The 15674-nt window shown below is 41.6% G+C and overlaps 1 protein-coding gene across 1 annotated transcript; it reads right to left on the bottom strand.

Annotated features, from left to right (window-relative positions):
• Positions 1-267: 267 nt before the first annotated feature.
• On the bottom strand, positions 268-15311 carry Dnaja2 (DnaJ heat shock protein family (Hsp40) member A2). The gene is made up of 9 exons (XM_052166637.1): positions 15122-15311; positions 13849-13908; positions 13084-13307; positions 7595-7675; positions 7259-7392; positions 5228-5424; positions 1854-1998; positions 1595-1722; positions 268-1049 (listed from the first exon to the last, which is right to left on the bottom strand). Exons 1-9 carry the CDS (start codon positions 15197-15199, stop codon positions 858-860), a joined length of 1239 nt encoding a protein of 412 aa, XP_052022597.1. The 5' UTR covers positions 15200-15311; the 3' UTR covers positions 268-857.
• Positions 15312-15674: the final 363 nt, after the last annotated feature.

The following is a 15674-nucleotide window of genomic DNA, read 5'->3' as shown; positions in this document are numbered from 1 at the left end:
AGAGGATAAGAGGTCTGGGTTTGTCCGAATATTCAGGTAATCTAGGAGTTAGATAACTTGGATGTTCTTGATGCTACAGAGCATCAACTGAAGTGAATAAAGCCTGTTTCAACCAACATTAGTGTTATTTAACTATAAAATGGGCAGGTATCCAAGGCAAAAGCCTCAGGCTGATGGGTTTTTAGAGGCTGTTTAAAGATTCACTCCTCAGAGTTAAGGATACTTTTACAGTTTAAAATACGTTCTTTCTAAAAATGTGACACAGAATAATTTACACCAACTGCTTTTTATTATCAAGTTTCAGAAACCTTTCACAAAATGGTTTTAAAAAAAAGCCAAAAAACTTTACAACCATGGCTAATGTAATTTTTTCCATTGTTCCCAGTCAGCTTCAAACCCATTGTGTGCAAAGCCCATTTTTTTCCATGCATCTAAATGATAGATACAGGCTATGAATTCTTTATTCTATTTGTAGCAGCTTATGCAGGTGCAGCCAAACACAAAGCTTCAGGACAAATTGTACAAACTTTACAATGCTGGATTTGAGTTTAAAATATGAAACATAAAGTCTACACAAAACTGATAAAAATCAAGCAGATACCAGGACTGAAACTTATAACCCACATGTGAAAGGGAGTCTTATTTCAAGTGCTTTACTCTGCTACAGAACAGTCGAAATGAAGATGTAAAGCTTTGTGGTTAGTTTAAATTATACACTCTGTGGATACTATACCAATTTTAGAAGTTACACATAGATCAACAGATGTCCATCAGTTCATCTGGACTCATCAGGTACTCCAGCAGCTGGCAAATCCGGCAAATGTGGAAAGAAAATCCACCTGTGCAGTTGCCTGAAGTTACTGATGGGCACACTGCACTCCAGGTCCATGATGGCTGCTGCTTTCTTCATCAGAGCTATCATTATAGGCTTCACGCCTCTGACCACCTCCAGAGCCTCGAGTGCTATCAAATTCCTGAAGCTCCACTTCTTCTGTCTCTCCAATTACATTAGGAACTTCTGGTCTAGATGGCAGGAGATCTTCTAATTCCTTCATGAAACAAAAACAGGAGATGTGTACACACACATATATGCATGTGTGTGCATGCGCGGGCACACACTTTTGGAGACAAGGCCTCACTATGTAGCCAACATTCATACAAAATAAATATTTAAACACTAGAATCTTCACTCCAGATATGTTCCACTGCCTCATACAGCCTGCTTCAGCCATTTATAGTCACCCTGCTTAGTTGTCCCATAAACATTTATATCAGCCAACATTATTTTCAAAATGACCAGTAAAAAACATCAACCATACAAACACTAAAAAAATAAAAACCACCAAAAAGATTCTGTTTCAAAAGAGCTGGGAGTAGTTGGTTACATCTATAATCCCAGCAATTAAAAGACTGAGACAGGAAATGCATATAACCATGAGTTCTACGCCAGCCTGGGGTGCAGGCAGCAGGAAACCCTGTAATAAAACAAAATGAAGAGAAAAGAAACACAAAGGGAAGCAAAAGAAGGAAATGAGAGGAAGCCAAAGGGAGAGCCACAAATCAGCTGCTTAAGGAACATTAAAAACCAGCTTACAGAAAGTTTGTCTGGGTTGATCCAGTTATTTTCAGGAAACTGCACATCAAACTTTATGTAAAGATCACCCTTTTCAAAGGGATTACGATACTGTGGCATTCCTTCACCTCGAACAACACGAACACATCCTATTATTTTAAAAAAGGAAATTAGTTAAGAATTTTGCCCAAGAAAGATATTCAATAATATTCCTTTTTACCCACTGTAAACACGAATTGTAACAAAACACAGATGACCTGGATAAGATGAAGTCATTTACCTGGTTCAATGACTTTGCCAGGAGGGTATTTCACCACAATCTGACGAGCATCAAGATGTTTAAATGTGAACTGGAATCCACATAAAGCTTCAACAAGTCCTATCTTATATGTCATATGCAAATCATTCCCATCTCTCTGGAATACCTATAGACAAAGCATATACAAACTATATTAAAAAAAGAAAACCAAACCATACTACCCTGTTGAACATTCCTTAAGTTAATTTCAGAATCTTAACTTTACCATTCACTACCAGAGCCAAAATGCCATGTGCCCAATTTCAAAGCTTTTTATTAACAGAGCTAGCTACGAGTATGCCAGAAACTTCTATTACATCATCCCAATGAGGCAAGGGAGCCTAAGATCAGTGTTTTTTAAGAAAGCTCATCAATAAGGCACACCAGAAAAGTTAAGGACTCAATCTTGCAGTTCATACAGGTACAAAGAAATTTTATCTCACTTAAAATTCAAACTTGGGGCTGGAGAGATAATCAGCTGTTGGAGTACTTGCTGCTGTTACAGGTTTGATTCCCAGCACCCACATGGTGGTCCACTACTATCCCTAATTCCAGTTCCAAAGAATCCAAAGCCCTCTTCTGACCTCCAGTGGGCACCAGGCACACATGTACATAAATTAAAACCAAAAAACCAAAATCAAAAATTGGTCCAGGCATGGTAGTATATGCCTTTAAACCCAGCACTCAGGTAGAGTAAGTCCCAGGATAGTCTCTTACAGAGAGAAACCTGTCTCAAAACAAAAAGCACCAAAAACCAAACAGAAAACCTTAAAACATCCAAACTTGCTTAATGCAAATTATACAGCAAATACTAGAGTTGGCTTACTCAATTGTACAGTATAAACTTATACAATAGATATCGCTGTGAATCAAAGTTTCCAGAGAGAAGCTACATTTTTTTTCGAGACAGGGTTTCCCTGTATAGCCCTGGCTATCCTGGAGCTCACTCTGTAGACCAGGCTGGCCTCAAACTCAGAAATCCTCCTGCCTCTGCCTCCCATAGTGCTGGGATTACAGGCGTGCGCCACCACCGCCCGGCAGTTTGAAACCTTCTATGAGGGTGATAAAACCAGAACACTGCAGGTCCAGAGCCAGATAATTTATCTAACTTTATATGTATACTAATCTATCTTTAGTCCCCTAAATTGGCCATTTTGCCCACCACTGTGTCAGATCCTGTGACTTAAAAAGTAACCCTTTCAGCCCGGCACAAGCAGTGGATCCCTGTAACCAAGCTGGACAGCCCATCAAGGCCATGAAGACCAGGCCGCAGAGATCTACGTGTTCTCTCTGCCCATCAACAAATCTGAGATTATTAATTTTACCTAGCAATCTTTATGTTAATTTTGATGACTAGTTTTGGTTATTAACTTGTACATCTGGAATTAACTAAGACCCAAACTGCAGGGTACACCTATAAGGGACTTTTTTTATTAAATCATCTGGAATGGGAAGACCCACTTCTCTGGATCTTTGAGACGGGAAAGTCTACCTTTGATTCAGACCTCCTTCTAGAAGACTATATAAAGGACATGAAGGAGAAGCGGTTCTTTCCTTGCCTGCTTGTGCTCACTCTCAAGTCCATCCCTTCACTGCCTTTAGAGCCTACTTCTTCAGGATTCTGATGTGTTCTGAAGACCAGCCGAGACATCCAGCTCATGGACTGGACAACTATTGGATTCTTGGACCTTGCATTGGTAGACAGCCATTATTGACAGTCAGTCTCCTCTCTCTCTCTCTCTCTCTCTCTCTCTCTCTCTCTCTCTCTCTCTCTCTCTCTCTCTGGAAATGGGATTTATAGTAAGTTGTGAGGTACTAACTATGTGGTTGCTGGGGACTGAACCAGGGTCCTCTACAGGAGCAGCAAGCACTTTTAACCACCAAGCCATCTCTCTAGCCTCTGGAAAGCACTTTTTAAGGATGAGGTTTTAAAGAAGGGTAGAAGAAGAAGACTCGGTTTGGCCAGTAGACCAGAACCAAAGTTACTAGGATCAAGATTAGAAAGCCCCACATTAGAAAGCAAGATACAGAGTCCTGTAGCTCTGTGCTGGTGAGCCTCACCACTGCCCACAGAGGCAGTGGTACTGTCTCTGCTCCTGTGGCCCAAGAAGCTGCTGCTGCTAATGGTTGGTACCGTTACTCTACCTTACTGTATGTAGAGCAGTTATGGGCTGCAATGCCAAGGCTACCTCTGATGCCATCTCTAAAATCTAGAGTTACCTATATAATTCTGGATGATCTCAAACTTATTCTCCTGCCTTGGCTTCCTAAGGCCTGGGATTACAGATGTGCCACTAAGATATTCAAAACTACAAGAGAGCTAAGTATGGTGGCCCAGGGCAGAGAAAGAAGGATGGCAAGTTTAAGGTCAGCCTAGGGCATAAAACAGAAAAAGAAAGGGGGTGAAGGGAGTGATATAAAAAACATGTTCAGAGCCAGGCAGTGAGTGGTGGCGTGTGCCTTTAATCCCTGCACTTGGAAGGCAGAGGCAGGCGCATTTCTGAGTTCAAGGCCAGCCTGTTCTACAGTGAGTTTCAGGACAGCCAAGGCTACACAGAGAAACCCTGTCTCAAAAAACCAAACCAAACAAACAAAAAACCCCAAACAAACCATGTTCAGAGATATGATCAAAATTCCACACAATGGATCTCATCTATAGACAAGTTTATTTGCCTCAAACAAATATAACTAATACACATTAAATAAGAAACTAATTAAAAATGTTTTAAATCTCTAGAACTTGGGCCAGTGAGATAGCTCAGAGTAAAAGCACTTGCCACAAAAGACTGACAACCTGAGTTTGCCCCCAGAGCCCACTGTGGAAGAACTGATGCCACAAAGCTGTCCTCTGATACATACTTATGACATGAATAAGCCCTCACACCAATAAAACAGACTACTTAAAAAAATAAACTCCTGACCTCAGAAGGAACACTTAGCTGGCTACCCAGTAAGTAGAGTAAAATTAATACAGTAGTTCTAAATCCAAGGAATTCTAAAGTGAAATTATGTTGCCTAACACCATCTTGTCCAATGGCTTTACTTTACATAAAGGAAACTGAGGTGCAGAGACAACAAGATCATTTAAGGGCACAGTGCTAATGTAGTAAGGACAGGGCAAAGATGAACACGGATGGTGCTTCTGACTACCCCTTACTTGGTTTGGTTTATCTGTTAGTAAGTCAGACACACTCAATGCGAGCTGAAAATTAACTTGACCATACTCCCTAACAAGTTGATTTGTGTTCAGTTTTACTTCAAAGCATCCAAACAGATCTATCCATTTCTCCCAAGCAAGATCAATTCTGAATAAAACAAAAAGGGGGGAAAAAGTGAATAAATCAAAAGGAAATTACCTCATGTTCTTTTTCCTGTAGCAAAAGAACAATATCTCCAGGTTCCACTCCTGGAGCCTGGTCTGCTTCCCCAGTGAACGTAATTCTCTGTCCATGTTTCATGCCTTTGTCTACGTGGACTTCCAGAATCTTGACTTCTTTAATCACCTTCTTCCCTTCACATTTTTTACAGCGGTCTTTTTCATTGATGACTTCCCCTACAAAGAGAGGTCATTCAAGCTTCTAGTAAGAAAGAACACCCTGATATTAAGTGCCCTTAATTCAAAAAGAAACATTTTGGGTGCCACTGGTTAAAGCTACCATGAGTGACAAAAATCTTACTAAAGGTCAACGAAGGGTCCCGGCTACCCAAGATTACAGAGTAAAATAAAACTGACCTTTCCTTAGCTTGTTGGGTAGTCAGGAGCTGGAGCTTCTATGAATGCTTCTGCAAACCTTTGCAGTTCTTACTCAATTAGGTTACCAGCAGATAGGGACAGTCTAAGTAAAATTTTAATTTTTCTTTCTAGTCAGGGTTACTGAACCTAAGAACTTGCCAATGATCTCTACTTGATCCGTAAATACTCTTGATTGTGAATTACTAAACTGTACAGCTGGTACTGCAGATTACTTCAAAGACTAAGCCTTGCTTGGAATTCTTTTTTAAAGGGTGTTATGCTGCTAGGGCAGGCTTGAAATTCACATTCCTCCTGCCTCTGCTTCCTGCATAGAAGATTACACCTTGTATAGAAGATTACACCTTAACTCAACTGTTAAGTTTTCAGCTGAAGTTAGCAATTTTAACAACGTAGAATGCAGAGACACCTCGTTGAAATATAACATGAAGCTAGGGGAGACAACCTCAGGTTTCATTCCTTAGTGTCATCTGCCACCCAACTTTTTACGACAGAATTGTTCACTGACCTGGAGGTTAGCAGGTCAGGCTGGCTGGTCAGTGAGCTCCTGGGATCATCTTCTCTCCTTAGCACAGTGATTCTTAAATGTGCACTACTGGCCTTAACACAGGTTTCTGGGACTGATCCCATGGCTAGGCCCTCAGCCAAAAGGCAGTCACTGTAGCAACTAGGTCATCACCTCATCACTTCAAACAATTTTGGAAAGGGAAGTTCTACAACTATACTAATTAACCATATCAGGCAAAGGAAAGAAAGGGGGGATGTGGCTCAGTGGGAAGGACCCTAGGTTTAATCTCTTTCATTAGCTAGGGTAGGTGTAAGTAGTGGAAATTAATCAGAATAAGGGCTTGTGGGTATAGTTTAATACTTGCCAAGCACACTCAAGGATTTGGCCTTACTCTCCAGTGTTGGTGAGGCAAAATTCGCCATATAAATTAACTCAAAATTTAATTTCTCAGTTACACTAGCCACATCTTCCCTTGATTAAAGCCAGCCCTAGCTGTCCTGGAACTCACTCTGTAGACCAGGCTGGCCTCAAACTCAGAAATCCGCCTGCCTCTGCCTCTCAAGTGCTGGGATTACAGGCGTGCACCACCACTGCCCAGTTATAGCCAACTTAATTTAAAAGCCAAACTATTAACAATATTCAGAACTTGATTAGGACTTTTCAGAATGCACCCAGAACCCTACTAGTTAGTGATAAAGATTAATTTCTAGCTGAGTTTGCAAAATATCTTTGCTTTCAGAGGTAGAGGCAAATTAGGAATTCAAGATCATCTTTGAATACAGTTCAAGGTCAGCCTAGGTTAGAGACACTATGCTGAAATAGTAATGGATAATTCCAATCTTCTATTAGATCTTCATTTTGTAAATAAAATAAATAAGAGCATATTTTTAAAAAATTGTAGGGAGGTTGGAGAGATGGTTTAGTGGTTAAGAGCACTGACTCTTCGAGAGGTCCTGAGTTCAATTCCCAGCAACCACATGGTAGCTCACAGCCATCTGTAATGGGGTACGATGCCACCTTCTGAGGAGAGCAACCATGTACTCACACATATAAAATAAAATTTTTAAAACAAATTGTAAATGTTTCTGACTTCTATATTACCAACATATTCAAATCCTGGGCACCTACCTTCTCCATTGCAGTCGGAGCACACGGACTGCATCTGCTGCACCATCCCTGGAGCCAGCTGTCTGATCATAATGCGCACACCTCGGCCCCGACAAGCGCTACATTTCTGAACCGATCCGGACTTTCCACCTTGGCTAAAACAAAAGTATAAATCATACTTTTGTCTACAAGCCATTAACAGTCATTAAAAAATTACAAACTGTGCTTTTTAACTCCCCAGTAATAATTATTAAAGTGACCTTTAGAAGTATCAGAAGATGCCCAGTTGCTTACTAAGTTTTAAATCAAGAAAATTTTTTTGAGTTTGTCACTCATAAAGCAGAGACACACACTTACCCACTGCATGCACTACAGAGCACATTCTTGCTAAGTTGTAGTTTGGTTGTCTTGCCATTATACAGGTCTTCTAAAGATACTCTGCAGAGAAAAAGAACCAGGTTCAACCAAATTGCCAATATTATTAAAAGATAATAAAAATAGTTTACAGAGCAAATTTCACCTTGACTTTTTGTAACAAAGCACTCAATAACTATGACTATAAACAATATACATGATCTTAACACTACTTTTTTATTTCAGAGGACAAAAGTTTGTTCCCAGCCCCCACATTGGAACCACCTGTGACTATAGCTCACGGCTCTGGTAATCTCATACACACACACACACACACACACACACACACACACACGCACGCACACTCTCTCTCTCTCAAAATTACAAAAATAAAAAAAAAATTTTTTTTGAGACAGGGTTTCTCTATTTCTCTATGTAGCCCTGACTATCCTGGAACTCACTCTGTAGACCAGGCTGGCCTTGAACTCAGATCTGCCTGCCTCTGCATCCTGAGTGCTACAATGAAAAACATCGAGACATCCACTGCCACAACCATCCAGCAAAAATAATAAATTCTTGAACCAACAAATTGATGCAAATTTATACACTGATAACTCCAATTTATCAGCAATACTCTAAAGACAGAATCTTGTAATTCACACTGGCTTCAAATTCAAAATGCAGCCATAAAATGACTGAATATGGATATCCCTGCCTCTACTTCCCAAGTGCTAGGATTACAGGCATATATCATCTTGCTCAGTTTTATGTGGTATAGAGAGAACCCAGGTACTCCTTCCTTTGTGCCAGACAAGCAATCTAGCAGCTAAGCTATATTCCTTGTTTCTAATTGCAATTATCACCCAATATGATAACAAGTAAAGCACAGAAAAGCTAACTAACTTGACCAAGGTCATGTAAATGCTGATTCTAGAGTCAGAGCTTTATTAGAGGGGAGGGTACATTACAGATGATTAGATTAAAAATGTATATTACAGCTTAAGATAGGCACATAGAGGCCTGGAGAAATGGCTCAGTGGTTAAGAGCACTGGCTGCTCTTCCAGAGGATCTGGGTTCAATTCCCAACACCCACATTGGAGATTTCCAACTGTCTATAACTCCAATCCCAGGAGATTGGTCTTTCTGCTTATCTCTGCAGAAATAAGGCACACACATGTATGCAGGAAAATAGTCATACATACAAAATATGTTTTTAAAAATTAAAAAGGAGAGGCACTTAGTTGTATGTGTTTAAAAATTCTGTAGCAGTAAAGAGGAAAAGAACATAGTTTTAACAGGGAAATATTCAACCCTTTCAGCTTCTAAAACCCCTGCCAAATCATAATTCTGCATATCTGAACAACTCTTTCTTTTTTCTTCTCTAAACCATTTATTTTTCCTGTTTCGGTAGCAGACATCATCACTAAGGGTAGATGAGTGCAGAATACTGTGTGCAGTAATGCTCTGAGAAAGGCAATGCAGGTAAGTCTGGCCAACACTCAAGTGAATATGGACGCATTCCAGACCTGGTAGGACAAGTTCATGTTGTAATAGTTGGTACAGATCTGGTCTGGGCTGATGCACAGTCAATCAACCAATTAAGACATACAGCAGCTTTGTATAGGATCAGCCAAAAGCACTGTAACGTACTGTGTCAGCTTGCTGGTGGCTTGTACCAGCTGCTGGGTGAGCTCGGAGGTATGAGGCTCCTTGGTGTTCATGATGAACGACAGCATGGTGGCCCTGAACAACTTTTAACATATTTTCAGAATATCTAACTCAAAAGGCTGAATTAAAAAAAAATACCAAAATTGTTTGTGTGTAAAAGTATACAATATTTTACATATACATTTTACCTCAAAAAAGCGGTACAGGGAAAAAAGAAGGCTTACTAAAAATACATATGGAGGCTAGAAAGATGGCTCAGCAGGTACTTGTTATTCTTGCAGAGGACCTGGGTTCAGTTCTAAGCACCCACACAGGGTCTAACAACTGTCCATTACTCCAATTCCAGAGGATTCGACACCTTCCTCTGGCTTCCATGGGCACTCACTGTACGTGGTACCCAGACACATGTGCAGATGAAGCATCCATATACATTTTTTAAAAGCTATAAATGTTTCTTTAAAATAAAACAATTTAAAAAGTGTATTTGTGCCGGGCGATGGTGGCGCACGCCTGTAGTCCCAGCACTCTGGGAGGCAGAGGCAAGCGAATTTCTGAGTTCAAGGCCAGCCTGGTCTTCTGAGTGAGTTCCAGAACAGCCAAGGGCTACACAGAGAAACCCTGTCTCAAGAAAACCAAATCCAAAAAACTAAAAGACCAAAACCAAAACAAAAAAACCCCCAACCAAACAACAAACAACAACAACAAACCCAACAAAACCCAAAACAAACAAAAAAAGTGTATTTGCTAGGTGTGGCAGTGCACACCTATAATCTTAATACTGAAACAGGGAGACTGGCAAAAGTCCGAAGTCAGCCTGTCCTATATAGTAAGTTCTAGGCCAGACAAGGTTAAATAGAATGACCCAGTCTCAAACATACAAACTATATATACATAAATGGATGTATGTGTACACACACAACTAATAAAACACAACTCAATTTTATTCATATATAAACATAACAAAACAGCCCTATCCCTCCCTAAGGAGCTGTAGTTAATGGTTGCTGAGGGAAGGGATTCATTCTCAGCGATGTGGTCAATAATAAGTTGCCTTTGCTCAAGTAAATAACCCCACCATCCCTATTCATTCAGGAAACTATAGTTGAGCATAAAGGACCAAGGGATGAAAGGCAAAAAAGTCGGAGGGACTTGTTAGAAACAAGGGAAACACAGGAAAAGGTAGTATGACGATCATTGCCAAGCTGCATTGTAGATTTCTGTGTGTATCAAACCATAATAGATTTAATAATACTCATTTGTTTTTTGATTGGTTTGGTTTTTTGTTTGTTGTTTTGTTGGTTTTTTTTTTTTTTAGACAGTTACACTAAGTAGCTCTGGCTTTATGGAGCAGGCTAGCCTCAAATTTAAGAGATCTGCTTATCTCTGTGTCCCTCAGTCCCAAGTGATGGAATTAAAGGTATGAGCCACTACAACTCCCTCCCCTCCCACACATAGAACTGAAGGTGAATCAGACTTCACACATGCTAAGTGGGCTCTGCTACTTATACACCCAGTCTTTAAACCTTCCTTACTAATTTAAAACCCTTGAATTCAGGTAAAGGAACAAAGAAATAGTCTCAAATCATTCTCCAAGGCACAAACACTATTTTGTGATATTCAGCCTTTCGCCAAATTGTTACTTTAAGCTTAAAACATTCAAGTTGTAGACAGTATAAAGTAACACTTATAGGTAGGCAAGATGGCTCAGCAGATAAATGCACTTGTTGCAGACCTAAATTCCATCACAGAGGAAGATAACCAACTCCCCACAAGCTGTCCTCTCTGATTTGCATGTTCATACAAAATAAACATTTTAAAAACCACTTATAGATGAAAAATCACCAACACACCATTACATCAAAAAAATGATATATTGATCTATATCTTAAGTTTTACAAGACCAGGAAAGGAAAACTAAATAATAATCTTACTATTGACCCTCTTCAGAGAGGCTTAACCTGGCAAAATTTCTCTAAAGCAATTAGGTTTTATCAGCTTCAAAACATGGATGTCAAGTAAGGGATAGTACCTCACACCTATAATCACAACACTTGAGAGCCTGATGCAGGTGTGCTGTTGTGAAGTCAAGGTCAGCCTTACAGCCTTAGCTACAGTGTGATACTATTTCAAAAAGAAATAAAGCCATGAGACGGCCGCCTGTAATCCCAGCACTTGGGAAGCAGAGGCAGGTAGATTTCTGAGTTCAAGGCCAGCCTGGTCTACAGAGTGAGTTCCAGGGCAGCCAGGGCTACACAGAGAAACCCTGTCTCGAAATACCAAAAAAAAAAAAAAGAAATAAAGCCATGAATACTTGGCTGGGAATCTGCCAGAGATAAAACAGTATACAAAGAAATTCACAGCAACAGTGTCTATTCTAGCCTCCCCCAACATCACATAAAAGATGCGTGGTTAATCATTATGAAATGGAATTATAAAGCCACTCAAAAGAATGTTAGTCAGTAGATAGCTATGGTCCACCCCAGTAATCCTAGTATTCAGGAGGGAGAGGTAGGAAGAACATTACTTGGACTACTTAACAAGCTCCAGTTTAAAATAAAAGGGAGGGAGGGATGTCTTTGAAGATGTGCCTTGCAGCACAGTATCTGGGTTCAATCCTCTGCACTTGTATAAAAACCAGCTATCAGCGATGGTGGGGCTGGAGAATTCATTCTTACAGGGGACCCAGTTTCAGTTTCATCCACATGGCAGCTCACAACCATCTGTAACTCTTGTTTTAGAGGACCTGGCACTCTCTTCTTACCTCCTTGAGAACCAGGCACTTGTGCAGTGTACAGACAAACATACACGCAAGCAAAACACCTTTATAAATAAGACCAAATAGATAAACCTAAACAAACAAAAAACTGGACCAGTAGGATGGCTGTGGCTTAGCACCAAACCTGCCTCCCCGAGTTCAATCCCTGGAACCCACATGGTAAAAGAAAAGAACCTACTCAATCAATTCTGTAATGTGTCCTGACCTTCATGTCTACAGAACAGCAAGCACTTACCCACCTCCTCATAACAACAAAAGACCTGTAACTGAAATATTTTAAACAAACAACTAAGAGTCAGGCATGATCATACATTGCAGTAATCCCAGCACTTTTGAGGTGGAAGTGGGATACTAGAAATTTATAATCAGCTGTGGCTTCAGGAGACCTTGTCTCAAAACTCCAGTGTTAACTCTCCCCACCTCAATTCAGTCTCTTGCATTTGTTATTAAAAACATCCTTAATTAAATAACTTTAAAATATAGTGAAATAGCTATTTTCAAATTGTAGAGGAGCTGTGGAGTCTTAATTCAAAATCAAAGTCCACCGCTTATATGCTGACGGTTATGCCAAGCTGGAAGCCAGTAAGCTCCATGGAAACCAATTTAGGAGAGTTAGGAATCAAGTAACAAGGGACACTACCACGTAAATAATCAAAGCAACCATTTATTTTGATTTAAACTACTTCTAAGATTATCCACACTTTATAGATTTTGGCTGTTTTGTTTTGAGACAGGCTTCTATGTATCCCAGGTTGGCCTCAAACTAGCTCTTCAGCTGAGTATATATGACCTTGAAGTCTGATCCTCTTGCCTCTTCCTCTCCTGTGCTTTAATTATAGGTAAAGACCACCCAACCTGGCCTAAATCCAGGATGAGTTAAGCACTTTACCAACTGACCTATATTTCTAGAGCACCCTTCCACCCTTTAAGGTCTAAAGCAAAATACAACTAATTAACTAATTCACGTTGTCACTTAATAAGAACACATTTAAAATACGAATTTTAAACTAAAGGAACAAAGTGTTCTGCAGCGACACTCTAACTCACTTCAGTGGGTGCATCATGTCCTCGCCTCTTCTTCTGCCATTCCGACTTCTGCTCTGATTGCCCATGAAGCCAAACAATCCTCCACCAAAGATATGTGAGAAAATGTCATCCATGCCGCCGCCTCCGCCGCTACCTTCCCGCAGGCCTTGCTCTCCATACCTGTCATACAGCTCTCGCTTCTCGGGATTTGACAATACTTCATATGCAAAACTTATTTCTTTAAACTATAAAGTAAAAGTAAGAGTAAAAACAATTGGGTTTTTAAGTGCAAGAATGTGAGAAAGGCTTCAGAAATCCAAAAGCCACTTAACCCCAATAAAAAGCTTTGAGTTTCACTTAGTTTCCTTTTGGTCCTCTTTCTCACCTATTGCTAAAAATCTTAGAATTCTCATTGTAAAACTAAACAGTCCTCTGAAAGTTAGCATTATCGTTACTGTATATGATATGAGTGTGGGAGCATGTATAGAGGTCAAAGGACAACCTTCTCTCCTTCCACTGTGGATCAAGCTCAGGTGGTCAGGCTTCAGGTGGCAAAGACTTGCAACACTGAGCTATCTGAAAAGCTATAATTTTTCTTATCTTTCAAGAATATTACAAGCATTAGGTTTTACGATGGTCATTTTCAAGTAAGTTAAAATAATATCAAAAGTTTCACTCAGTAGGCATAAATGGACTTTTCCTGACATCATTCCTTTCTAGGAGAGTGATATATTTTAAATTTCAGTTTAAAACTAAAACTCCAAGAATAAAACTCAAGTAACTTACTTTATCTCCAGCATTTGGATTCTTATCAGGGTGGTATTCTTTGGCTAACTTTCGGTATGCCTTCAAAAAAGATTTTGGAAAAGAGTTATACACAGCAAACAATTTAAGATACTCACTTTTCTGAGAAGCAATGTTCTAAAGTTACAGTCTTTCAAAAAATGTCACTTTCTATTTAACATTTTCCACTTCAGCACTGTTTACTTGTTAATAATGTACCCAAATGTTAGTAAAGAAAAAAATACAAAGAAAACAACAAAGAAAAAGGGAGTGAAACATTGTTTTCTTTCTTTCTTTAAACTATTATCAAATGTCTTTGATGGCTAGTAACCAGACCAAGGAGACCACAATAACCAAACAAATTTTAGACTGAGTGACTACATTTTACAGAAACTCAAGCACTACTACAAATTAAGCAAAGGATACTGCTACCAAGTATCTCTCCCCATGCCGGCTGGCTGCTCTGCCTGCCCTCTAACAGGAAAACACCCAGGAGGTCCTAAGTGATGTTTTATTAGCACACGGTTGGCTAACTGGGGTCCTAGGTGGTGGTGAAGCTACATACTTTCAATTAAGTTATGTGGGTAAGCACCATTTAAGTCTTCACACAGACTCATGAATTATATAACACAGTCTACCATTTCCGGTAGGGTAACAGGAAGTCTTTTTTCTTTGGACTTTACCAGTCCCAGTACTTACGGGACATTCTTATTTTTCTCAGTTTACAAATTCAGATTGGATACCGACAGCCAGAGAAGAGGCCGAGAGACTTTATTAATACCTTAAGTCCCGAGATGATTTTGTATTACTACAAAGGACAACAATGAGATCTGTCTTATTTTTAGTGAGTGCACACTCAGGTGTTTGGCTGGGACACACGACTCATCCCTGAAGCGGCCACGGAGTATTTAGATCTCCAGCCCACAAAACAATGCTTCTAAACAGACCCACGCCGCTCCGGCAGCCCGGCGAGGGAAGCAGAGGGAGGAGCCTGTTCAGCCCTGGAGGCTGCGGCCCTCAGCCCCACACCGGCGCCGGCGGTCAGCTCCTCCCCGGCCCGGCGGCGCGAGCACCGCGGTCCGACCTGTTTTTCCGGGTGGCCCGGGGCGCCGAGCTGGCGGGCGGGCTGCGTCTGCGCAGGGCCGGCGGGCGGAGGCCCAAGGTCAGCCGAGCCGACTGCGCCCCCGCCGCTGCCGCGCCTCAGCCCGGCTCAGGCCGCCCCGACCGCGCAGGCCCCGCGCCCTCGCCCCGCCCGCCGGCCGGCTCGCTCCAGTACCTTCTTCAGCTCGTTCTCGCTGGCGCCGGGAGGGACGCCCAGGATGTCGTACAGCTTCGTGTCGGCCACGTTCGCCATGGCGGCCTGCCGGGCAGCACTCGCAAGCAGGCGGCGGAGCGGAAGGAGCGCGACCCGGACCACGAGCGGCGGCGGCGCAGGCCGAGGAGACGGCGCGGGGAGGCGGGAGGGGCTGAACTTTGACCCGGCGCAGCGCCATGACGTTGCCACAAGGCCCCGCCTCCGGGGCCGGGCGGGGCGGGGCGGTTGGGCGGTGGGCGCCGGTGTGCGGCAGGTAGGGGTCTTTCCGGACGCGGGTCGGAGACGCACGAGCGTCCGCCGAGTAGAGGGGAGCGGTGGGCGGCGTTCCTAAGGAACTCTCGGTGCGGCTGAGGCCTGAGGGAAAGAAGCCGGTGTGGAATTCTCCTGGGGTGCTCCCCCCGGGGCCGCGATGAAAAACAGCACGTGGGTGTGAGTGCGTGAGGTTCCCAAATAGCGTATTACACCCCTAATAAATAATAATAATAGTTTTACACCCCTGATAAATGTGTTTTAT

Source organism: Apodemus sylvaticus, chromosome 21 (genome assembly GCF_947179515.1).
Source record: "Apodemus sylvaticus chromosome 21, mApoSyl1.1, whole genome shotgun sequence".
NCBI classification, from domain to species: domain Eukaryota; kingdom Metazoa; phylum Chordata; class Mammalia; order Rodentia; family Muridae; genus Apodemus; species Apodemus sylvaticus.
The sequence above is the reverse complement of the archived record's forward strand: the minus strand, read 5'-3'. Positions and strand labels throughout refer to the sequence as shown.

Bases quoted from the DNA above. Each gene is read 5' to 3' on its own strand.
- Dnaja2 (XM_052166637.1), bottom strand. From the start codon at position 15,199: ATGGCGAACGTGGCCGACACGAAGCTGTACGACATCCTGGGCGTCCCT. The intron at 13,909-15,121 runs GTACTGGAGCGA...TCTTTTTTGAAG, and splicing joins GCGAGAACGAGCTGAAGAAG to GCATACCGAAAGTTAGCCAA. The intron at 1,050-1,594 runs GTAAGCTGGTTT...TGTTTCATGAAG, and splicing joins TCAACCCAGACAAACTTTCT to GAATTAGAAGATCTCCTGCC.